This window comes from Pipra filicauda, unplaced genomic scaffold (genome assembly GCF_003945595.2).
Source record: "Pipra filicauda isolate LSUMZ 115617 unplaced genomic scaffold, ASM394559v2 scaffold110_size2237424_pilon, whole genome shotgun sequence".
NCBI classification, from domain to species: domain Eukaryota; kingdom Metazoa; phylum Chordata; class Aves; order Passeriformes; family Pipridae; genus Pipra; species Pipra filicauda.
Window position 1 is genome coordinate 1581254 of NW_024103552.1, and position 26069 is coordinate 1607322.

Genomic DNA, 26069 nt, shown 5'->3' on the forward strand with positions numbered 1-26069 from the left:
AGAAACATGGGATTTTGGGTGGAAGAGTTCTCTGCATGTTATATCCTTGGAAAATAGAACAATGCTATTGCTGTTCTGCTTTTCTCAGTCTTAGAGTGCTTCAGAAACATGCCTTTTGTAGTTTACTCCTGCAAGCTCTGTTCCTACCACCTACTTCACACGGACATGTGAATGGATCAGGTTTGACATATCTGGCTCTTCCAGATTTAGAGCACTGAAAGAAAACCGTCATGCTGCATTTGACAACTCTTTGGCTGTGTATTCCATGATCCCCTGAGGCTTCTACCTCCATTGAGCAGTCTGTCACCCTGTCAATTATTTTCCCAGATTTGTTTCAACAACCCCAACTGTCCTTCTGCCAGGTAACTTCTTCCATTACCTAGAGGTTGCTAAATAGAGCGTCCTGAACATCTGTAACAAACACACAATCTGGACACAGTCACACCTCACCTCATCCCACAGAGTAATCACCACCCTTCTCTGCAACCTTATTTTCTGGATTTGCAATGGTAAAGAACATGTATCTTGGAGACCCTCATCTTGGTAGGTCCATCAGTCACTGTGCTGTCAACATGGCAGGCAACTACCATGCAAGTCATAGTTCAGGCCAGGAAAAGACCCTGCCCCAGGTGAGTCTGATACAGCCACTCTGAGGGAGCCGTAGAAAGAGCTACAGGAGCAGTGTGTTACCATTCAAGCTCTTCCCAGTGCTACAGAGAATGCCAAAATTGCCTTCTGTACTTCATTTTAGCTTCCAAAATCTCTTGCCAAGCACAGAACGAGAGCTAAGGATTTGTGCTGGCATCTATTTTGAGAAAGTTATCTGGAGGACAGCATGGGAGTCAGAGAGCTTGTGAGAACTGCTTTCACTAGGCAAGAGCTTCCTAGGTTCCCAAAAATGCTCATGTATCACAGCCCACAGGAGCTAGTCCAGATGCTCTGGGGTAGTTAACCAACGTGTAGCAACTGTAGTAAGAGCAGATGTGTGTTGTAAACTACACCTGATTCAACATGATGAGCACAGACGCACAGTACAGCTGATACACAGATAACACAGGTTTAATTATCCACAGTTTGATTATCCGGTGTTGACATGGTTTTTATGACTAAGTTACCCTCGAGACGCTCAGAATCTGGAAATTGCAACCACAGATAAAAATTTCCTTGCAGCTACATAAAGTCATAGTACTTTTCTGACAAATTTTGGCTGGGAGTTTTGAGCATTTTTAACTTATCGAGTTTGCATTGCTTTTTACAAGGAGTGAAGTCTTAAGGCATAAATCATTGACTTAAAGGAAAACAACTGTGTAACAATATTACAAGATATACAGAACAGGATGCGCTTGGATTCCAGTTTCTGTTCACTGGCTCACAAGAGACAAGGATCATAAATCAAAAATAAAGAATGGAAATCAAAGAAAAGTAACAGGAAGTGTCAAAATGAAAACCTGGCAGAAATTACCAATAGGAGGAAAAGAAAAAAGACTCCAGATGTTTTTTTAAAAAAATAAAAACTTGGGAAAGATTCAGAGAACAAAAGATCTACAAGCAGAAAAGAAAAAATGATAGCTTGGGTGGGGGGGCTTCTCCTCTTTCTTTCTCACATACAAGCCAGGTCTACAGTGAGGTAAGAAAATATGTATCTACTAAGATGAGGGAGGCAACGAGGGAAAAAAACATACAGACATCACCTCCCCTCCTTTCTTCCCATGAAGCACAGCTCTGGAAACGTGATCCTACAAATATTTTAATGGGGCTTACAATTCAAAAGGTTCATTAAATTCAGGATTATTACCACAAGAGAACTTGATCAGAGCAGCCAGGCTGTAATGTTTAAGAGGCTCCTTATTCACACATACCTACAGGCTGCAGCACTCACACGGCCAGAAGCATGTGAATCCCAGCCCTGCCAGAACCAAGCTTTTTCCTTTGGGGCCATCTGCTGGCTCTCCTGCAGATGCTTCTCAGGACCTTTCTGGGAGGGTGATTGGTTTATCAGGTGCATCAAAGGTGCGTGGTGCTGGAGCCATTTGGTATGATTTCTCATGGAGCTGTGGTCCAAGCTGTGCTGGAGGTTCCATCTCTCTGTCCCATATGCCACTCTAATTCCCACGGATGGTGCACATTCTACAATCCATATTCTGAAGACTTAAAAAAAACCAAATCCAGCCCCACTTCCAATACTTCCCTTGTGACAGAGATGGTTTCGCCCCTTCCCCATGTATGTGCTATATTTAATCAAAAAATGGTCCTAAATTTTAATAATTTTGAGGGTAAAGCATGCTAAATCCTTTCTCCAACAACTCCAGCCAACATTAATCTATTCGCCTAAGACTTTCAAACAGAACTGTGAGAGAATTAATTTGCAGACTGATACTTAGAAAGAGAAGGTTGTTACTTATCCATGTTTAATTTTTCTAAGAATCAAGCTTAGTCAATAGACTCCCAACTCAAGAATAGATTACATTTTTATTTGTACATGATAATTTCAGAGTAATTTTACCAACTGGCATATATTTGTATCATGCTGCTACTAACTACAGCGTACTGTTGTAAATTCCTTTTCAAGCTGCTTAATTCAAGAATGGCTAAATGCTTAAGGCTATCATAAAACAACCCAACAGAACACCAAAACCCAATAACCTACACACACTGCCCCAGTGAATTCAAACACCTTTCTCCCTTCATCCCCCAGCATGCTTTACAAATTTTGACTGTTTGAACAACATTCATGAACCATACTGTAACATGAAGAAACTTTCAATCCTAGCACATTCCATACAAAAATAATCTCATGTTATAAGGAAGAAAAATATCCCCTATTATTAACAGAAAATGTATGCTGACCCACTACCAGCAATTTGCATCTGAAAAGCTTATTACCTTTCAGACTAGAGAGAGAGACTGATATGCTTTCCATTTTAAAAACTCCAGTTCCTATAATTCAAAATTATATAGCTGGGCTACATATTATTTGCATTTCATTTAAGCATTAAACTTTGTTCAAAGTTTCTCTACTCGGCTCCTTTGCACTGCAGCCACATCTATTCAAGTACGAGGAATTAGGAAAGCCACTTGCTATATATACTGGATCAGATTGCATGCAGTTACATGTGAAAGTGCACTGTGAAGCTACAGTCCATCTGACCAAAGGTTTCTAAAATGAAAATGATGAGTTTCTGTATATTGTTACAGCATCCACTGCTTTGAGGAGAAAAATGAAGAATATGCTTCTTTAGAGATAAAGAAGATCGTGATAATGACCCGTTAGAAATCCTTAGCAATGCAGACATCAAAAGTAATACTAGGTCTGTTTATGCATTAGTTATTTTCTTGAATAATGCTAAAAAGCCTTTTAATTATTTTAGAATCTTAGAGATGTTGGGGCTCAGAATAACCTCAAATTTGAGACAAATTAGAAAGGCCACAGAGTACAAAACAGGCATTCTTTGGTATTTTTGGCATTCTACTGCGTTGCCATTATACTTAAACCTCAATGGTAAGTCTTGCAAATCTGTACTGTAAAGATGCTGGAGTCCTTAACAAAACGAGCCCTTTCTTATCTGCTGGCTGGTTGTATAACATATAAATTAACCCTGTCAAGCTAACAAAACCCAGAGCTTCTCCACACCCTGCAGCCAATGAAAAATCCCCTCGAGTGACATATCCCAAGACAGTCCTGGAGCAGTGGGAAGTAACATCTGGGAGAGCATCTGACCAAAGACCAAGAATGAGGTCTTCGTGGTCTTCAGTTGTGTCTTTATCTGGAACGCTCAGAGGGTCACCTTCTAAAGCCTTCGTGCCACCCTTTTTCTTCTTCTTCTTCTCTTCTTTTTGTCTCTGTACCTTGTCCTTGAATATGTCACGATGTTTGGGTTCTTGAGGACCACAGAAGAGTTTGTCTTTGCTTAGATGCAGCAAGTCGTCTTCTGTTGGGATGCAAATCATGGCATGTAATTCAGGGTTCCCCTTTCTCAAGAGTGACAAGTTGACCCAGACAAGAGCCCTTGGATAGCTCATCAGGATTGGCAAAAAAACATCTTCAGTCATTTCTTTCTGTCGCAGTCGAGAAATAAGACGGATTCGCCGATCTTTTCCAGCAGTGGGATAGCACCAGGCTGATAACTGCATTAGTAGTTTCTCACTCCTATTAAAAATTTTCAAAAATAAATATCATGGATAGTTATTAACAAGCAGTACGACAGAAATCCAGCACCCCACATATTTGCAAGAGAATGATTAATAAAAACCCTGGGGTTTTCAGATCACTCTGAGCACAAAAAGAACATGGGAAATGGAATTCATGTGTCTTCTTCAGAAGAAAGGTGACACTACTTGTTAAAACCCTCAAAACCTGTTGAATCACAAATACTCTGAAACCTTCAGTGACATAATGCAGTCTAGAACTTCCAATGTTTTCTTCTCTGGTAACTACACAAAACTACACTAAGTCTTGCATTCAGGCACTTTCCAAACACTGTTGCTGCCCTCATGTGTTGCACTGGAATGCAGGGGATTCTCTATTTTCTTTGGAGTGCAAGAACCACCTGTGATGATGTATTACAGAAGAGAATGCAAGATGATTTTCACAGCAACAGTTTTAAAATCAAAAACATGAACCTCTAAAAGCTCCATCCACCTGGAAGCAGCCAGAATACGCCAACTCTAAGAACACAGTAAACTCCAGAGTGTTATATGTAAAATAATTTCAGGAACTTACTTCATCTAGTCACTAAGTTTGCTGGGGAAAAGCAAAGGACTTCCACTCAATGGGAAATTCTGATCCATGCAAAACTATTTAATCTCACTGTATTTGGATCAAATAATTCCCTTATCTTAATATTCAAGGCTGGGTTCTTCTTTTCCTCAATTCAATAATTCCCAATAAAGAAATAACATGTGTGTATCATTTTGACATACCTGAGAACAATAAAGTCACTTGTCTTAGTTTCATCTCTCTCACCAAGGTCATGGGTGCTTGTAACATCCTCTGGTTTTAGGGCACCTTCAGAACTTGTTATTTCCATGGTCTCCTCTACCTCACCAGTTTCAGGGGAAGTTTCTCTGACCACTTCTGCTTTGGGGTCACAGTAATTATGCCCTTCAGTTGTGCAGCACTCAGGGTGTGGGGAAGAAGGACGTACAAATCCTCCTGAAGCTTTCATTCTTCCTTCCCAGTTCTTTGTCAGCTGCCCCCAAGGACAGATGAAAGGAGACAGAGTGCCCAGCTTGACATAATTTGCCCTTTTTGCAGGTGGACGTCTAAATGATAAACCAAGTAAGTAGGTAAGAATATTTGTTTCCTGGGCCTTTACTCAGTGCTTAGCACTTCAAAAGGCTGTCTACTTTTTCCTGCTAGTCTAATAATGTTTTCTGTTTTCAAAATCAAGTATTTAGAGCAGAAAGCTAACTGTGCATTCCCTTTGTTATCTCATTGAACAAGAATTTTAAAGTTACAATCTAGAAAACACTGCTGTATGTTTGACGACCATATCCTTTCAGCCAGCTGGAAATGTCTATGTGCTGTGATTGACACCACCACCTTTTCCTCTGACCTTCTCCTACGTTCCCCTCCTGGCTTGAAGGGGAACCAACACCAGTTGGTGCAGAGGACACTTCCAGCTACTCCACACTCATGGTTAAGAGTTTTGTGTTTGTTGCAGTGAAAATGAAGGAAAACTTCAGAATACCTGATATTTTAAAAGTACACATTGAGATGTACTTCTTAATTCACTTTATTCTTTAACACTTGGTACGCACTTTGGTATTCTGCCTCTGCATTCTCTTACCTCCTCCCTCATTTTCTGCCTAGGGAACTTGGAATAGCTTTGTTTATTTTATTGTTTTGCAGCCTTGTTACTGTCCTATAACTGAGCATGTCTCTGGGAACAGAATGTTTTAATTCGTATGCCCTGTTTAGCAGAGTTAAATATATTTAGGATTCTTTTTTAAAATATAAGATTTAAAGCATTAGTGAAAGATGTCAATATTAAGTTCAAGTTTAAATGAACACAATGACAGATAATTAAGGGAATATTTTAAGCAGTATTCCTTTTTGTCATTCTTGTAATTAATTTTTAAGTTAATATTACCGTTTGAATTGTTCAAGAAGACTGGTTTCCAGTTCTTTGGCAAACTGCCTTCCTGCCTGGCAGTCTGGGAAATCATTTGGAATGTGAGGTGTTCTTTGATATTCAGAATGCTTTAATGCTTCTTGCAAGCCACCGACACGTACACCTTGATATATCTGTTATAAAAACCAAACACCCAAAAAGCAATGTTTGTACTGATTCCAGCTTCCTAACTGAAACAAAAACATTAATGCTCCAGAAGGTACTGCCTTAGAAAATTGAAAGTCTAACACTTTAGCTTTCAAAAAATAAACTTAAGTATGGTTTCTACAGTTCTACATGCCTATTTCAACAAAAATGTTAGCAATGCTTTTAAATTTAATTCTGAAAAACTATCAATGAAATTGAAAAGAATTTCACAGGTTCTAATCCTGTACATTGCCGGGAATGTTGTAATACTTCAACAGTCACTGCCCAATCTATACCACACAACAGGTATCACTGCAATTAATGCCCCTGCACATTCAAAAGCATAAATTTAACTGCAGAAAGATATTAAAACTGCCACCTAAACATTCAAAGCAGGATGCTCCAAACAGCATCAGAGAAGTATTCAAGGTTAACTCAAATTTTGTGTTTCAAGATCTCTCCCAAATCAGAGGCAACCAGTTTGTTGACAGAGGTGGAGATAGCCAAGCTGAAAATAGATTAGCAGCAGGCACTAAATGATTTCTCTTTAGAGACATATCCCTGCAGAAACACAAAACCAGAGTGCTATAGCTTCAGCTTCCCCTCCTGACTCCCCACTGACTGGCTGCTTTTAGATGCTGCTATGTGGACATAGTTATACCCAACAGAAGATATTGTTTAAAGTTTCAAGGTCAAGCTTCAGTCATCAAATCGGTTCATACGCGCTCTTTTCAAGTGGGATTTTGATCCTGTAATTGTGAATTGGTTATACAATGTGAAGTATACTCTCTAAAATTGATTAATTTAAACCAAATTATTTGTCATATTTACTTGCAATTTGGCATCAAAGTCACTTACAAAAGGAATCCAGAAAGCCATGCCCCAGCCCTTTGGGAGATAGATATCCCAGCCACTCCCCCATCCTGGTCGATCTTCTCCAGCCATTTTCCCTGGCTGCTGCACCAACAGTATGGGAATCTTAGATTCACAAGGACCCAAATCAAGGTGTGATCCAGGTACCAGTAACTGAGCTCTCATATGGTTTAAATCCTGAGAAGGAGGAGACATTTCCCAGAAGTTAGTAACCATTCTTCTTCCCTCTTCCAGATACCCTTCCAAGATACAAAGAAGAACTGAGCTTACAGTTAGAAAAAATATTCTAGGAATATACTATATATTTTAACAGAATTTTATCAGGGTATGAAAAATTATTTTAGAAGAGTATCAAGCACCCTCTTATCATTCTTCTTACTTCTGTAGTCCTTGATGGAGAGCAGGTACTGAAACTCAGGGAAAAAAAATGTACAACACAAATGAAGGAGGAAAAACAAACATTGCAACATCGTATTATAGATTTGTGCACAAGACTAGACTGAACAGGTGCTTTCAGACAGTTTGTCAATACATAGAGCAAATCTGAACTACATCCAAGGAGATGGGAAGAACATTTGGTCATGAAACAGTTTCACATAAAGCATGCTGGCACCAAGGCTTTGTCAATCACCAGTTGTTATATTCCATTGTACCACATTAAGAATACATTTATAAAAAAATAGACCATCAGACTCCCTCTGTTTTATAAGGTAAACATTAAATTTCATGATAGCATGAAAAACACTGTCATCTACAAAAAGATTGTGCTGACAACTGTCATGTGCTAGCGCAATATTTTCCAAGTACTCTCCTTTTTTAACACTCTGTCAGTCAGTTTGAAAGAGCACAAAACTAATTTTCATAAAGAGAATATTTATAAAGATCTTTCTGCCATGCAAGTGTTTACTCTTTCTGATTACAATGGTGCTGAAAGTTTATCACCTGTTTTGACTAAACCACCACATAAAGCACAATTCACCCACGAACCCTATGGGCTGCTCCTCCATTGTGAATGAAAATGTCAAGATAGATTTCAAACCTGCAACAGCAAATTTAAAGTTCTCTACAAATCACAAGTTATTGCCCAGAATGCCCACAGCATAGTGTGCTGCAGTTCAGAACCAGAGGATTTATTTCCTTCCAACTTCCGCGGTTCTTTTATCAGGAGAATAATCCTGGCTATGAGTGAAAGGCCAGAGCCTCTCTCTGCCACTTATCCCTCTTATCTGCTGCACTTGAGTCAAGGTGATGTAGGAAAATCTAATTCCAAACTCTTCTGATAAATAAACCTACAACTATTTAGTTCTGTAGACAATGCAATAAAGCTTTCTTTTAACTGAGTCATGAAAAATGGTTGTGCGAGAACATTATACAAAGGCTACAAAAAATCACTTCAAGTCAGCAACTGGATACTATGACATTAGGAAACTACTGATCGACCTTGGATTTATAGAAGTCTCAAGAGCCTCTTTCTATGGACTCTAAGGACCACTAGCCATTTTCTCTGTGGCAATCCACCTACTTAGTTACCTGCTCTGAGATTTTATTTTCAGTGACGTTCTTACAGATGTCCTGGTCCCAGATAAAGCTGTGAGCACAGTCTAGGGGTACACCCTCCAGGTACAGCTGCCTAACTTTATCTAGAAAAGAAAAGAACCTTTAAACAAAATTCAAACAAATTTGTGGTTTAAATATCAAATTTCCAAAATCACTCCACTATCATAAGTACTATGGGTAGACAACCAAGGAAAGACTATTAAAAGCTTAACAAGCATCACTGCTTCTGGAGTAGGTTCCTATCATGTTTTTCCAAATACCAAATACGAAACAAACTGTTAGAAGAACTAACCTGGCATTTTTTTACCAGCATTTCTTATTAGAAATGACAACACCTTTGGCAACCTAAATTAGATCTTTACATGCCAACTTTAATGTTCTGGAATTTGACCTTTCAGGCAGAGTGTGAAATTCAACAGGTTTGCAGAAAATCAGGAAGAGTAACATTACAAATCCTGAAATAAGTCTGCCTAAGTAAACTTGTAAGAAAAGTATTACCTTTAAGAAATGTACATACAGGAAATATTTGTATGGAAATGACTAGCACGCAACTACTTATTTAGCACTAGCTTTCCATTCTGGATCTTTTCAGAGTCTGCACTTCAAGGAAGGGACTATTCTTCCTTATGTCTGCACAAATCAACAGCTGTGTATGTTACTGACGATAAATAACACTTCTAGCTTTAAAACTTATGTTGAAGTATTAAATACCCTCTCTCTTCTGTTTTGCGATCTAAGCAAAACAAAGAAAGTATATACCTACCTTTAGTGATCTGTGGATTAAAAGCCTTCAGTGTACAGTATGTAATGTATGCTGATCCATATTTTAAGTAAAATAATTCTTATCCATAAATAATTCAATGAACCTATTAATAGTTCTGTGATTAAAACTTAGAGTGACTGCTCCTCATTTTGTCATCTACAAGGTCTTACACATTAAAGGAACAGAACATGTCAGGGTTTGTTTTGTTTTTTAAAATTACTTAAGTCTTTTAAAAATGATTCCACTAATTTTTCCAGATAATGTTGACAAAGACTTGAAGCACAGAAGACAGGGACTATTCAGTAGTAATAACAATACAATAGGTACTGTCAAACATAACTGCAGTAACTGTTTATTTAAAATCCATACTCTTTAAGATGTCCCCATTACTAAAATTTGCAAAATCCTTTGCAAAAAATATTACCTATGGCACCGTTTGTGACAGTTTCATAGTGTTATCAAGTTGATACTTGCTATGCATTTGTGCTAATGAGTTAGATTTATGTGAGAATAAATGCTAAAGAAGTTATCAGATTAGGGTGACATTTCTCCAAATTAAGAACAATACAACTAAAAAGAAATTCTTGCCAATTAAGCCAGAAGAATTCCTTCTCAGACCAAAAATTAAGGACAGGAACTTGATTAAGAACCTAAGAGAGCTCAACACTCCTAGAGACAAAGCACATTTTATCTGAAGATACAGCAAATATCAATGCCCCAAAGGAAGGAGAAAAGACAGCAATAAAACTATAGGTAGTGCTGGTGGGGAATTCCTTTCTGACTCTTATTATGTGACTTAGGGCACATAATTACAAGCAAACATAAGGTAAGGAATGAACCTTTTCTATCTTCTGTACAGAAAGCATTTGCGAACACCAGAATCTCTTTATGTTAAATCATTTAAACGTGTTCTAGTTCCTTCACTGTAAATTATTCACTGTAACTTTTTGCGGTTTTTTTTAACATTTCTTTTTATTACCACAGTTCAGGCAGTCTATCCTTGTCATATTCTTGGAGTTCTTTACAATTCCTGTATACTATAATGGCATGAATGTTTTTTCCCACTACAGAAAGCCCTTTTAAGTCATTCTCTTTCCATCACCACCATGCATCCAATATCTTCCTCACTACCTTAAAATACTCTTCTCTAATTTGGTGCTTTCTTTTCTTTGATCCCCACTACCTTGGAGAATTTATTCTTTCTACTAAGCATACTGTAATTCAAACCATAATCCCAAACTCTCACACCAGTTCTTATTTCTTACCTCTCTCCCATTTTCTTCAGTCCACATTTTAAGATTGCTGGGGAAATAACCCTACTGATGAATAAGTTGCTGATGACAGTGAAAGATGTTAGGGCTAGTACAGGAAACAAGAAGTTGCATTACTAAGCACAGAAAGCTCAGTGACAGGCTACTTCTGCTGGTGTCAATAGTTGGTGCTTAGACAACACAAACAGATAGAGGGAGGTTTTGTTCCATTTCAAGCTGTTGATCTGATTTGCATAGCTGATTATCTGAACAGTCTTAGAAGACAGGCCTAAGAGTTGAAAATTCTCTTTCCTCCCTTTTGCAAAAAAAAAAAAAAGCCAAAAAAAAAAGCCAAAAAAAAAGCAGTTTCAGAGTCCTATGTACATAGGGGTTTGTGTATCAGGACAACTGAGGACAGATACCTGAAATTCTGCAAGAGACGTGTTTACACGCAAGGACCCAGGCTCTGTGTCTGCAGAAGGAACTTCAGCTCATATATCTTTCATGGTGTATTTTCCTTCTATGCATCTCATTCATCCATCTATATGCATCATTTAAAAGCTTCACCATACTCCACACTGACTGGGTTTTAAGGTCGTGGAATGTGCTTTCTCCCACAGAAGACAGTAAATACATATCAAAATGTCAGAAGTGTACTTTAAACTGGAGAAAAGAACAGCACTAATGTGCAGTCATGTGAGAACTGACTGCTTACGGGGAAGCCTTGACTTCCAGAAGGCATAAAGCTGCTGAGAAGGCAGTGAAAAATGATTTATCCTCCAGCCTGAAGAAATGAGGACAGTTTTTTGATTAAATCCCATCAGCACGTGTCCATAACACAGCTTTCACACATGCATATGCATTCAAGAGTGTGAGTAACTGGGAAAGACTGGAATTACACTTGATTTGTTAGCATGTCACTCACAGGGAAAAACTACTCAGGCATACCTTAGAACAGCATTTCGGAAAAAAAATCAATCTGGAGAGATGTGTATCAATTTCACAGAGTGCATGTATGACAATCCACAAGCAAAGATGATGGCTGTAACTTACCTAAACTATTCACTCATTTGACAAACAAATGCAAATTAGTAAAGATTGTCTAAGAAAATCAGTTAGCTTTTATATGACACTGAAGAAAAAGAAAGGCTAAAGTACATATAGAATCTGCTACCATAAGCAGTGGCATTTCAATCTTACTAATACCAATCCTAATAGCATTTGAGTGTCTGGGAAGAAAAATGGGGGAAAAGTGTGGAATACAGAAATGATTCCTTTTTATTGCTTAACCAACATGATGTCATTAAGGTAAATGAATGACTATTAATATTTTTTAAATTGAGATCAGCTGAAAATACTACCACATCTGAGTAAGGCTACAACACAAACAAGGTTCAGAAAGTTTATGTAGTTCTAAGGCTTATAAAAAGATTTTTTTTTTTTCTTACAGAAGGGGAAAACTAATACCATTGAAATGGAATTACAGATCTTAGAGAAGTCTAACTTTTTTTGGGTGGGTGTTACTGTGGAAGTGTTGATAATGCTACTGCTGTAGTGATGTATGCTATGTGCCATGATTAAATTCCTTCCTTTTCTGGTTGAACAAATTGCCCTTCAAAAAAAAGTGAAGAGGAGGGCAGTCTCCATTCCCGGGAGACTCCATTCCATTACTCCTGGCAAAAGAACCAGTAGAATGAGGGGATAGAACTGATTGGAAAAATACTAGTGAAAATGCTAAGTCAAACTAGAATAATCTTTAGGAATACATTGCTTTTGATGAAATTCTTGCTGGATGTTTCACTCATCTGATTCCAAGTCTGGCCAATAATAGGGTCCTAGGGAAGAGTACAACACTAGAATCAGTACATTGTGTTGCATTTCTTCACTCTGCCAGTTCCTTGCCTCTTGTGGCTTACAAACTTCTTCAGTTAGAGGTGATTCTTTTGCACTGAGTAGCTTGCAATAGGTTCTTCTTCATATATTTAACTGATTTTAACTTCTGCAAACCTGTCAGGCAACCAAGGAGGCTTACAGGAAAAAAGAATAAATCAAAGTGATAGACTTAGCAATGCTGGGTTAATGGTTGGACTTCATCTTAGAGGTCTTTTCCAACCTAAATGATTCTATGATTCTAACTGATGTATAAAGGCAGTGAAATAGGCAGCAAGACCCCGTGCTCTGAAGAGATTATAAACTAGTCTGAATTCAGAATGACCTTATAATGGGTCCTGAAACAGTGAATTACGGCAACAAAGTGTAATGATTGCACAGAGAACAGATTAGACATAAAATGGATTCTGCACAGTTATGTCTAGGTTTCCTTTTATTAATACATATGCAATTTTACTTTTTCTTTCAAAACCAACAAGAACCAAATGCACTGGAATGCTTTCTCCTGATTAGAAAATTATCTAAGTATCTGAGTTAAATATTTAACGTAGATTAATTTTCTAGAAGGATTTAAAAAGAAAATGTAAGTTCTCTGCTTTTAACTACTTTAACGAGGAGGCTCATTAAGGCAGAAATAAATCACAGGTAGTAGCTGACACAAAGTCAACTACAAAATTAGGTTAAGAACAAAAGTCTTTAGAGAGTAACAATAGCCTCTCTTTCCAACTAATGTGGAAGAATATTCTGAGGGAAACAGGAAAGTGGCAGTTAGACCCCAGTCTTGAGATGTGAACTACAGCACCATAGGATTCCCCCACTGCACGTGTAATACGCATGCAGGAGCTTGTGAATGATTTTTCCCACGCAGCATGAGGAAGTCAAACTTAGGTGGGAAATGTAGAAAACAGCTGCCACTTTCCCTGCTAAACCATCAGTTCCTCCTATTCTCTCCCTAATTACAGGAACGTAGGAGGGCTGTCCTCTCCTCTTCTCCTCTCTTACCGTGACATCCTTTTGATTTGCTACTGGAAGACAGCTGTATTGTCTGTCTTCTTTCATTTTTCTGCCTCCTCAACTTTTTTAGTCATGTGTAACAATAAGTCATTTAGCAGAATCTAAATTGGAAGGTATTAGGCAGTTTACTTTCTCTTGCTAGCTGAACAAGGACCTTCTCCCTCTCCTGAATAAAAGTCAGAGAGGACAGACGCAGCTTTGACTTCATGATGAAACAAAAAAAAAGACTCAGAAAGAAACCAGAAAGCAACACCAAGTTTTCTGAGTACTTGTGGTTTGGAAGATTTTTTGTAAGGATAACCCCAAGTAGAAAGATCTTGAAGATGGACATTTCTAGCTAGCCACAGGAAAAACACAAAGGTCCTCTTGACTTCCTATCTTACATCATTACCTCTTTACCATGACCATACTTCCTGAGGGACAAACAGCTCTGTCAGTGAGAGAGAAACTACTTTTAGACATTTCCAATACCTAGATGCCTTCTCTTGATCTTGCCTTCCTGAACACATCTTCAGACATGGCAAGCAGAATGAAGGGAGCCAAATTACTTTTTGCAGTTGCTAACTCCTCTATCAGCTCAAACCAGTATCCTTAAACAAGTGCTACATTGCTCACCTTACTTCTCAACAGGAAGGAACCAAAGTAGAGGTCATGTATGCTGCAGCATTTCCAACAGGAACACTAATGATGAGAAACTTAGCTGAGCAGAAATCATTAACAGAAAGGCTGTTCTAGGATGTAGAAGCAGAGGATGTAAGAAAATAAAAATAACAGAATTGTGCAGAGAGCTAAAAGATACTAACTGAAGTAGGTATTCAACCTGATTTAAGTGAAAGGTAAGACTATATTATTCTAGTGTCTTTCACTAGACGCATCTTCAAGGAAATTAAGTATTTTTAAGTCTCTGGAACTTTCAACTTATCCTATGTGCTACTGCTTGCTAGCTGGCAAGGATGTTTTGTATATTAAGTCAGTCAACCTGTGTCCATTCAACCTAATTGGGAATGCCTACACAGCACTGTGCACAAACCCCACGGTATAAACTCTTGCACATTTTTCAAGAACGTTCACAACCAGTTGAATTTGAATTTTGCACTGAAATCCTGTGTAAGTCAGCACTGAAATGAAAATTTCAGAAGTCATGCTTCCATCTTTCATTTTTTAGCATAACCACATCCTGGCCATCTGAAATACTAATCCTGCAATGTTATTATTTTTTCCCAATGAAATTGGAACTTTCATCACTGTAAGACTATAAATCAGAAATAGCAGATATCTTCTTGTAGAGATAGACAGCATCAGGAAGACTAAACAGCAAACAAAAACTTACTAAGCAGCTTTTAGCACCTGGTTGGCCTTGCCAGGATTCGAACCTGGATCATCTGTATGGTCAGACAGAGGCTTCCACTGAGCACAAGACCAGCTTTGGTGCATGTCCCTCCCTCACAACTGCTGTTCTAAAACCTATGCAACTTTCAAGCTGTTTCTGTTTGGCCAGGGGCTGTGGAAAGGGGAAGGAAGCATTCTGAAAATCAAAAGCTAAAGGAAAACAGCAAGAGACAACCCATAGGAGATGACAGTAAATGAAAAGAAGTGTAGAGAGAAACTGAAACTCCTCCCTTTGTCAGTTCCACAAGAAGCATAATATAAGCCAGGCATTTTACCTTGGTATTTTTCAAAGTCAGGCATGGCTTTTGTCTTCTTTTTTGGCAAATTGATTCGAGGATCTCCAACAGTTAGGCCAAGAATTGTACCTGGTGGCATTTCTGATGGTGAACTCATCCCTTTAAAAACACACAGATGAACAATGCCATGAAAGCACCAATTAAGTTGTGATCTTTTTCTGGACTGGTATTTTATGCATTTTTTGCCTGCAGGGATGTGACACCACCTAAGCCAGCAAAGCAATCCAGAATACTCTATTTAATGCTCTGAAAACTCTCCAATGCTTGTTAAATGTCCAAGACCAAGGAAGTCAACAACAGCAAGGCAAGACTTGGTTTGCATTTAATTTTAAGCATAAAAGTGAGGCCATGCTCAATTCATCCTTTGCATTTGGCAATTATCAAAGAACCAACAACCTTTGTTTTATACTTGTCTTCCAGAGAAAGGAAATTTAGAAATGTTTTGTAAAAGATTTACCTCATCTCTGCTTAACTGCCTCACATTGGATAGACAGCTTGAGTACAGTGTGAGATCTACCAAAGCCAGTTCCTTACCTGCTTCAGTGCTAGAAAGTGAGGAGATGTTGTTAACTTTATGATACTTTAAAATTCAGCCAAATATACAACTGTTAATTAGAAGCAAACATTTATAAAGCAAGTTATAATACTTTCACTTTGGGTAGAAGACTACCATTTTATCTGGGGAGGTATTGTACAACTTATTGTCTTAATTTGAGTGTATGAGGGGAGGGAGTAAGAGCATACATCAGACTATGTATCCCATCAGCAATCTCAAATCTAAGTTTACAAAGATAAACAAGATTCAGTTTATCTATTAACAGTTTGGACTACACAGATGATTTAAATTCCCTTAAAAACTCTGATGTAACATTTCTTAATTCTTTGCCATGCCATGGTAATTACCTAAGCACATTCTCAAAGGCATCACTTTCTGGATCATGCAAAAAATAAGCATGTCCACACTGAAGTCAACTCAATAACATGCCAATTCTGACCACTAGATTTTAAGAGTTTCCCCTTCCTCCCATAGCACCCACATGCCCAAATACCTTCTAGTAGCTCAAAGATAGCACTTTGACATTGATGAAGAGATACTTTTTCAGAGTCCTTGCAGTTTTCTACCCACCAGTTATTCAGTTCCGTCTCTGAGTCTGCCATCTCCTGGAAAACAACACATCTAATTAAACTCAAATGGTTATTTATTACTTTCTATCAGTGTGAATTCACTCTTAGTTTGCCTCAACCACTATAGTCATTTTCTCTCCCTTCATGTTTTAAACCAAAATAATTTTTTCATGATTCAATGTAGTCCTATACTTTACAGTAATCCCTAATAAACTGTTCAATTTAGCCCATGTTCCAAAAATAAAAAAGCAATGCACAATACTTCCTAATTCTGTCATTATTTCTTACAGAAAGCCAGAAATTTCATGTCCCCCATCATGTTTGCTGCAAGAGACAAAAAAAACTCCCCACCATTAAAACCACAGTGATACCATGTGCCAAGAGGCACACAAAACCCCCACATCCTGGAGGAACTGAATATTTGATTGAAAACACAAAAGTTTGCCCTTTAGTTCTAGTGCTCTAGCTCATTGCTTGAGAAAACGGTCTAGGGTTTGTCAAATAGAACACAAATTATTCTGGACCTCTCAGCAGAAAACATCACTACAGCAGAAACTACACAGCCTGCTCAACAGCACCATTATTTTTATTTTCTTCCTACTGCCACTTAAAATCCAGATAGGAGTTCTTCCTGAGATCAGCATTGATCAAGAGACCCAATACAGAGAAGATAACAAGAGTAATACACAGGTTAGCCTTTATAATAAGTAAGGCTAGATAATTTATGGTTATTTCTAGCCAAAACAAGCTTGCACATGCTAGGAACATTACTGAAATTACACTAACATCCAAACTGCCAATTTCCTTACTGTTTGGACAGAAGCAGCTTTCAGGGTCTCTGTAAGGACTGAATGTGATAACGGGCCAATCAGCCGGTATCTGAGGATCTCCATGCTTCTGTCACTGAAAGAGAAAAATTTCAAGTGAATGTACAACATACATTTTTTTTCCCCAGTACACTATTAAACCAGCTATGTTATGTAGTTATAGGCCACAGTTTCTGACTCTACTATGAACAAACCTGATTCCAATACCAGTAGTCTGTGAGATCCAAGAGTAGGACTGAAATGGATCTCTAGTGCCGTCACCAATTATTTTTTTAACTGGCACAACTTTTTCTCCTTCTTTATCCTCCTTCTTTCTTTTCTTGCCAGGGCTCATAACAACCTCCATTTGTTTTTCCTCTTGAATTGATGTTGTAACAGGCTCAGTAATACAGATTTCTTCAGGCTCCGAACACTGAAAAATTGCTTTTAACTCCCTCAGTATGTCCTTAAGAAAAACAAAGTTTGTATTAGGACGATATGCAGTGCCCTGCAAAACTTAAGTACACTTCGAAAAAATTACACTATATTATTTAATTTTCCTATTTGGATTTAAAGGAATAAACTTAATTCTGCTGAATTTAAGGGCTTGCTAACAAAAGCTGAAAGTAATATTGAACGTTACTAAGAATTTGTTCTCATGTAAATTAATATAAGAAAAATTGTTTGCGCACATTTTACTTTTTAATTTTTTTTTAAAGCTGATAGCTAAGTATCGGATTATGATTACCTGTGATGATATTAAACTTAGCCTGTTGGGGGTGCCAATGGAAAGGATGTGAATCAAGTAACATCATACTGCACATGTATCCTGAAGCAAGTGACACTACAAAACTTTTAACAAGCAAAAACAGTAAATGCCTCAGCAGCATCCACCTTCTGTACCACCTTTATAAAAACAAGCTGCAGAACATGAATATTGCTACAGCAGAAACAGTTTTCCAACTTTTAATTCCTAAAGTCATGTATTATATCCAACTCTTCCATACTTTTCAGATGACATCTTCAGCATTAATATGTACAATGCATAAAAAGATAAGAGTTCAACTATATAAAAAAACCCACCTGCTTTAGAGCTGGATGAACCCATATCCACAACTGTCTGTGTTCAGACCCATCCCTGGGTCTCCAAATAAATGTAACAGGACCAAGCATCTCCTCAGGATAGCAATCTGCTCGGTAGAGATTCAGGGAACCCTCGAATCTTCCAGACAGACAACAAGCTTCTTGAAATGTTAATCCTAAAAGAGACCACACTTACTGAAAAACAAAATAATCTCTTGTTTAATAAACAAAATAAAATTGAAATTCAGTCTGGCTGATGGGTTGCTAATGTTGTACCATAAAAAGCTTATTAATAAGCAACTTAATAAGAAAATAAGAATGTCTAGTCCTAGTATGACACATTTTAATTATGTTTTCCACCCAAAAACACAACTCAGTATCAACTTTGTTACTGAGACTGGTACATTATTAAAAAAGGAAAATGATGGATCATCCTTTAGTCTACTCAGAATCTTTCTTTTGAACTACATAAATTTTACCTGTGTCAATGCTACATATTCGACCAAGTTGCTTCAGAAGTTCATTCTCTTTACCAGTCAATTCCAGGCAACAATAATATGATAAGTCCTGAAACAACAGGATAGTGGTAAAGTAAGAATAACTCTTGAAAGTGAGCCTGCTAAGAAAGGACCAGACAAGGCTTCACAATTTACACTGAAGTATTACTTTTTCATTCTCTAAAATTTGTCAAAGAGGAAGGAAAAATTACTTTTCTTTTCTAACTCAAAACTGTTAGTTATAGGAAGGTTGACAAGTATTTCTCATTTGAGGGCCAACTTCCTCTCAAACCAACAGACCAAAAAGGACATGGAACAAAGTGTCTCTTTTCAATAGCATTCTGCTTAAGAAGATGATACAGGGTTTTGCTTAATCTCTTGGCTCTTGAGAAGACTGAAAATGTAGTATTTCAGTCATAGTTACCATAAGTCTTTTAAAGATTCATCTTGTTCTCTCTGATACTCGCCACCTTTAATTACAATTATAAAATCTTTTATTTCATACTTAGCAGGTTTTTTAACAGCTGACACAACAATACTTCAAAGAGACAGAAATATTCATTATAACTGAAGAGTTGATTACTTCGCCTTGGCAAAATAACAAAGAAAACAGATGTAAAACGCGGTACCTGAAGAAGGCAGTGTTTTGTCATGGCTCGGTAACAAGCCCTGTAGCTCTTCTCTGTAGGGTTGTTTCCTAAACAGTATCCCCATTTCTTTACCATGTGAAATCTCTTTGCATGCCAAATATGCGTTTCCAGCCAAATATTCTTTCTTTGCCTACGATTAAACTCTGCTACCAAGTTTATGTGGCGCCTTCTGGCTTTGCGGCATTTAGTCTTTGACTGTTCTTTTTTCTGATGTACAGCTTTCTCTGCCTGTTTTTTAAAAGAGAGGATATGGAAGTAAATCTCGAGAACAAACTTCTGAAAAGAAAAAGGCTGAAACATAATGATACAGGAAGCACTAACATTGAGTTATACTTTATTCTGACGTTGGATAATTCGTGAGGGTAACTAACACTTTGAACCATTCTACACGAGCGACATCCATGGAAGCGCGTCAAGGTTTGGGTGAAACCCACACATAAAACAAAATCCCCACACATTCAGAAACTTAACAGTGAACAGTAAGATCTGCTACTTCCTGTCTGAGTTTTTGCCACACATCAGTATATTCACATGAACAAATCCATGTGACATTAAAAACACCAGTTGATTTGAGCTCCTACAGAAGCAGTACAGACTCTCAGATTGCCAGGTAGGGCCCTAAGGGTTCTACAATATGTAAAAGCGGGTAAGAGAGGACTATGGTGATATCTTGACCAAATTTTTGATAACCAGACCCAGTCAAGGTCTGAATTATTATGGGTGAATGCATGGCTGGAGAGGAAGGCTTGATTCAATCAACATTTGATTTGTCTTTTTGTGAAGAGAAGTGGTAGAAAGAAATAGGGACTATAAGATACAAAAAAATTCTTAGGATATCCTTTGCAAGCTCACCAATAAACAGTTGACAACAGACCACTGGTTATAAGAACAGCAAAGGAAAGACAATCCTAGAAGATTGGTGCCAAGAACACAGAAAACACTGAAGTAACCCATGAAAATTGAAAAACAAAGAAGATATCTTCCCATCAGACCCACAATTCCACCTCAGAGGAGGCAATACAAGCCACTGGATCAATGGTAGGGGACTGGCTTAGAAAGGCAATTAGAGAAAAAGGGATGTGGTATTGTAGGTGAAAAATATACATATTTAAGCTTTCTGAAGAGATAAGAGATGGTTTGGGTAAATGTTTTGATGAAAATGGTCATGATAAAGGATTTTAGACAAATGAAGAAAATGCAGCAGAAGTGAAACAGGTAACTTTGAAGATGCAGACCTCAAACACTGCAAAGTAATAGACAGAAGCTTTACAAAAGCAAATAATGGAGATATGACAAGCTGTAGGAAAGCATGAAACAAAAGAGACTGTGCAAACACACAGACTACACCAAAAGACCTGAAGACAAAAAATACAGAAGAAGAAATACAGCTGTACCAGGGCCAGTTAAGTAATGTCAAATATCCAGGAGTCGTACATGGATGTGAGAGTGTGAGCATGTACACAGAAGTCAGACAAGCTGTCACATGGAAGGAGTTAAAAAAGCAGGACACAAAAGAACATAGACACTAAAGAAATCTAGATTTAACAAGGATAGAGTAAATAATTAACTATGCAAAACAGCCCACACCTTCTTCCTTCAGTTCTCAGAAAACAGGCCAAACTGCATCTCTTGTCATGACTGACAAAGCAAAAAGAATGCTAACCAACATAGTAAAATAAGAGTTATGGGTTATGAAGATCCAATAACATGTAGTTATTGGATCCTAAGAAACATGTAGTTGGTGTGCAGCAAGGAAGTACCCAAAGCAATTTCTGAACTACTAACAATTATCTTCAGGAACTGAGGATGGAGGCAGTAAAGTCTCAAAGAACTTAAGAAAGACAATGCAATGGAAAAAAAGAATGCAATAAATACATTTATCAGTCAACCTTAATACATAGAAAATTTACCAAGCAAACTCAGTCACTTTAAGGAGTCTCTAAAGATGATAAAGTGATCAGTGCCAAACATCAGAAAGATAATTTCCAATACAATCCTGCCAAAACAATTTTTTAATTTTTTTTTAAACACACATGAAAGCCACAGGGGGTAAGGAGCAAGTGCATAGGCATATTCTGACTAAATGCTGAAATACTGACACAAAATCAGTTTCATAAGCTACTAGGAATAGTCAATAAGTAAGTCTTAAGCTGCATGCAGTCTGCCAATAACCCCAGTGTACCTGCCACATTAGAGCTATAACATGTGAACTGTCCATCAGCCATGCTGGTTTGAGCCAGCAGGGTCACACCCTAAAACTGTGGTGGTGCAAGGCAGATAGGTCTTACTGTGGACTCTTGGACCACCTGAGACCAGTGCACGACCTGAACAAACCCTCCTGCAGTGGACCCTTTTAACACTACTCTAATAACTTTTCAAGATGTCCAGCAATCGCAAAGCCAAGTGGTTAATGAGACCTACTTGAGCAAACACCTAAAACTGAGGTGTTCCTGCACTTTGCATCCAAATGTCTCTCAAACTTTAGGGTACCCAGGGAAGTTTTGCAGACAATTTCAGGTCTTAATATTAATAAATGTGCAGCTGAACACTGTGCATTAGCTATGCCCAGTATATCAAAGGCTGTAAAATGCACTTATACCTCTTTCCTGGCCATCTCTTGGAGCCGCCTGGGTAGGCGTTTAATATTGTGACTCATTGCTCGCCGTCGCATGTGTCTGGGTAGAGTCTGGAAAACCAGAGAGTTTGAAGACTTCTGCGAAACCGCTTTCAACATGGCACTGATTTCAGCAGCACGAGCTTGAGCAAAGGTGGACACTGGAATGAAAAGGACTGCATCAGAGCATGACAAATACCAAAAAACAAAGAGGATACTGTACGTAAATTATGGAATTACTCCTAGTATATCAGTTCAATACTTTCTTGACATAAAAGTAAGTACTGCACACTATTACTGAGGAAATTTCAATTCTTCAGATATCCTGAAGCTTACAGATATGTTCAAGCAAATATTTATATGTGAATGAATCTGAAAGCCGTGGTATAACCAACAAGTCCTATTTGCATTAAACAGTTCTTTGTTAAATTAAAACAGCAATCTTTTCAGATGATATTCAGAGAGATGAAAAGAATTTCAGCATGGAGAAAAAAAGGAAGCAGTAATCACATTATAGACTGTTTTAAAATGATCAAATAAAAATCCAGAACTTGGTCTTGTTTTATGCTTATGGAGGTCTATCCACTATCAGAGCACTGCCACATTTTGCAAAGCTAATCTGCTCTCCTAAATAAACGTTCTGTTAGATAAAAAGCTTTCTTTAACTTACATCATGGGTAAAATCAGTTTCACTGGCTACATTAAAAGCAGATGACTGTCGGTACTCATTTTGCTGGCAAACAGAAACCAAAATGCATATCCCTCACTACAAGCAGGTGCAAATTTTCAACTCAGAAGTCCGAAAGGACCCATTGAACGAGAGTTGGTCATTCATTCCAGTTCACAACTACTTCTGTGTTTTGGAGAAAATCAGGAAAAACAGAAGAACATAGCATCAGTTCTAATTTTTGCTCTTGCACAAAAACAAAGACAGACAGCAAACTTAATCGCCAGCAAAATTGTCCTGAACATGAAATTATGACCTTTTCATAGATACGAACCCGTTATGTATTTTGGCATTTCCTCAGAAACACTCTGGCATCCTCCTTGCCATCCTCCTCTTCCTCTGGCTCTCTCTCCTCTACTTTGCCCTTTTGGAAAATATTGGTCTTTCCTGTAAGAAGGCCCAGCTGACTGATTTGAAAATTTCTGCTGCTGATGCTGCTGCTCAGAACGAACATCTCCTGGAAGGTTTAGAGATGAAAAGAGGTTAGAGAAATGCAAAGCAGTCTGAGTAACTAATAACTCTACAGTCTTTCCTCATGAAACTGCATTGCAGATTCCTCCTATTATACTTAATATATGTAACTGAAAAAGCCATAAGAAATCAGAAGAATTAAGTTCTTTCTTACAGGAATAAATAAGAATTTTACACTGTCCTGCAGCAAGCCTACAGTAGATTAAGTAACTTCTGCACATTCTGAAAATGGTACCCAATCCAGACTTTGTCTCCAAGAGCCTGACTGAAATCAGTCCATGCAACATCAGTAGTGATTTTTATTATTGTCTAGTCAGGATTTACTATCAAACCAGCAGTTATTTTTTCCTCTTCCCCCTTTTTTTCCTATAAGCAAATGTATTCTTGTCGGGCACTATAGAACAAGACCACTTAGCAGTACTTAAAGTTGAAGAGGGTCATGAAGTCCATATTCAATGATTATTGTATATTCACCCTAACTAACATTATATATTACTTTAGATTACTTTATATTCAGTTAAGTCTTGGTTAGGATTTCTAGTATAGCTTGAGATATGGTTCTCAGGCTGTTCAAGCTGGAAACCCAACTAAAAAGGGCCCAGAGAGCCATTCCCACCACCCCACCCACTTCATCAAGATGAGTGCTTGAGAGAACATGGGGCCATACAGTTCAGGGACTTCTCTAGTGAAAAATCAATCTGTATGTGCAGAGAAATGGGGTGAGACAAGCCTGTCCTTTCATCTCAAAAATGCTACCACTGGCACGAAGAACAGCCAGGAGCAGATTCACCTCCAGCAGCATCAGTTTATGTGAACTAAAAATGGTAAAGAACCTTTTTTTTCCATTTCAAATAAGCAAGAAGTTGAAGTTTTATGTTCAGTAGCAATGCTGTTACAGCCTGCTGCAACCACACATCATGCAGAACCGCAGTACTACAGCTAAAAAAGTAATTTGGTGTGGAAAACAGAAATCAGCTTTTAAGTAGAACAAGTCCTTGACTTGGGTTTTCCATGTGGCTGAGAGCAGCACTGTCCAGGCACTGAGGTGAAGGTGAGAAGGAAATAGTTGGGAAAGAGGAATGGAAGCTGCCTCAGTCAGCAAATCTGTGTAGCCTTACAGCCCAAAATTAACTAATATCACAAGCACACCCTCTCAATGGAGGAACTAAAAATTTTATCAGAAGATGGAAGAGTGTTTCAAAAAGCAGTGAATGACTTAACACCTAAAAAAAATTTAAATTATTCCAGCTTCTACGGATATCCATAGTTTTATAACTCCTATCAGAATTTTTCTTTCCTGTTTCTACAAAATAGCCCTGTAAAACTGAGATACTAACACTATAGAAGAATGTTACATGGATGAAAATCCACTCTATTTAATAGAACAGAAAAGCATAACCATGTAATCTTAGAAGTTCCCTGCTACAAATAAAGTTAGAAAAATGTGTTTAATCTGGCAGTACTGCTGTAACGATATTCCAAAATCTTCAGACATGACTGAGCATAATTTGCTATGTCATTCTGTCTGCTTAGGAACTCTTCAGTCACCTAAATACACTGTGACACTTTAGCATTTTTTTCTCCAACCACAAAGACGCAATTTGTCATCTTTTGAAGGCCTCACAGTAACAAGCCCTTTCATGTGTGGTGTTTTTAGGTAACAATATATCTAAATGGGAGGGTGTGTGAGGTCCAACTGAAGCAGTCAACAGACAGGATGCAGGTCAACAGACAGATGAAAAAAGCATGTGGCATACAAGCTGGCAGGATCCTTCAGTCTTCAGCTGCAAAGGTTACCTGTGTACAGAATTTTCCAGCAATGACCCAGTGACACTGCCATTTTAGGGACACGTCCCTCTGCCTCCTGCCAATACCCTTGCATAGATAAAGGAGCCACAAGCCCCAAGAGGCAAACTGGTCGGGCGTGCTGATCTGAGGGAAAATCAGTGCATTTATTCACAGCGCCAGAAGGCTAAACCAGCCCCTCCTGCAGCTCCGAGGTCTGACAGAAAAAGAGGGGGGCCGCTGGATGAAATATAACATCCAAATTCATTTCAAGACTAGGAACCACAGGGATTTGTTGTGTAATCGAATGGATGATACAAAGAAGCGCATATTCCCAGAATTGTCAGGGTCGGAAGGGACCTCTGGAGATCATCCGATCCAACCTCCCACCTCTGTCAAGGCAGGATCACCTAGAGCAGGATACACAGGAACGCGCCCAAGTGGATTTGGAATTACTCCGGAGATGGAGACTCCACGATTCTCCCATATTAACGAGAATCCTGTACTAACGGGATTTATGGCAGCACCAGGACTAAAGGAGTCTACAGCAGGGGACGAAGCCTTGGGTACTCCCATGGCGGGCACACCGGGGGCTGAGGGGACGGGGACACCCGGCCGGCCGTACCTGGGGGCGGGCAGGCTCTGCTCCCGCCGCCGGCGAAGGGCCCCGGTTCTGCCGGAAGCGTCACGCTGGCCGGCTGGTTCCTCATCTTCTTGGCCCGTTTCTTCTCCCGCGCCCCAGACATCTCCGGCGGGGGCTGCCGAGCCTCTGGGTAGCGGGGGGAGGCGGGAGGGGCTGGCGGGCGGTGCAGCCGCGGGCGGAGCGGGCACAGGCACCGCCACAGACCCAGCGCTCGCTCGCGGAGCGACCTCCACCAGCACACGCGGCTGCTTGCGCCCCGTGCGGCGCATGCGCACCATGCCCACCCACCCAGCTCCGGGGACTACACTTCCCATGAACCCCTGCGGGCGGCGGCGGGCGGGTAGTGCGCCGGCGGGATCCTGAGGGAGGCGGGGAG

The 26069-nt window shown here is 38.9% G+C and overlaps 1 protein-coding gene across 2 annotated transcripts; it reads right to left on the reverse strand.

The window, feature by feature from the left end:
- Positions 1-1038: 1038 nt before the first annotated feature.
- Positions 1039-25911, reverse strand: POP1 (POP1 homolog, ribonuclease P/MRP subunit). Of its 2 annotated transcripts, none has more exons than XM_027717524.2 (15): positions 25676-25911; positions 23069-23251; positions 22053-22228; positions 19433-19681; positions 18786-18873; positions 18307-18482; positions 17439-17689; positions 17227-17320; positions 16342-16453; positions 15272-15391; positions 8664-8773; positions 7119-7310; positions 6093-6247; positions 4921-5262; positions 1039-4147 (listed from the first exon to the last, which is right to left on the reverse strand). In XM_027717524.2, exons 1-15 carry the CDS (start codon positions 25794-25796, stop codon positions 3487-3489), a joined length of 3030 nt encoding a protein of 1009 aa, XP_027573325.1. In that variant the 5' UTR covers positions 25797-25911; the 3' UTR covers positions 1039-3486. The 2 variants fall into 2 exon arrangements, with proteins under 2 accessions (XP_027573325.1, XP_027573327.1); XM_027717526.2 differs by lacking the exon at positions 25676-25911 and adding an exon at positions 22738-22920 and having other exon boundaries at positions 23069-23160.
- Positions 25912-26069: the final 158 nt, after the last annotated feature.

Coding starts and splice junctions, on each gene's coding strand:
- POP1 (XM_027717524.2), bottom strand. CDS start 25,796: ATGTCTGGGGCGCGGGAGAAGAAACGGGCCAAGAAGATGAGGAACCAG. Junction 17,690..18,306: donor TTCATCCAGCTCTAAAGCAG/GTGGGTTTTTTT, acceptor GTTTTTCTTAAG/GACATACTGAGGGAGTTAAA. Junction 5,263..6,092: donor CTTCTTGAACAATTCAAACG/GTAATATTAACT, acceptor TTTATCATTTAG/ACGTCCACCTGCAAAAAGGG.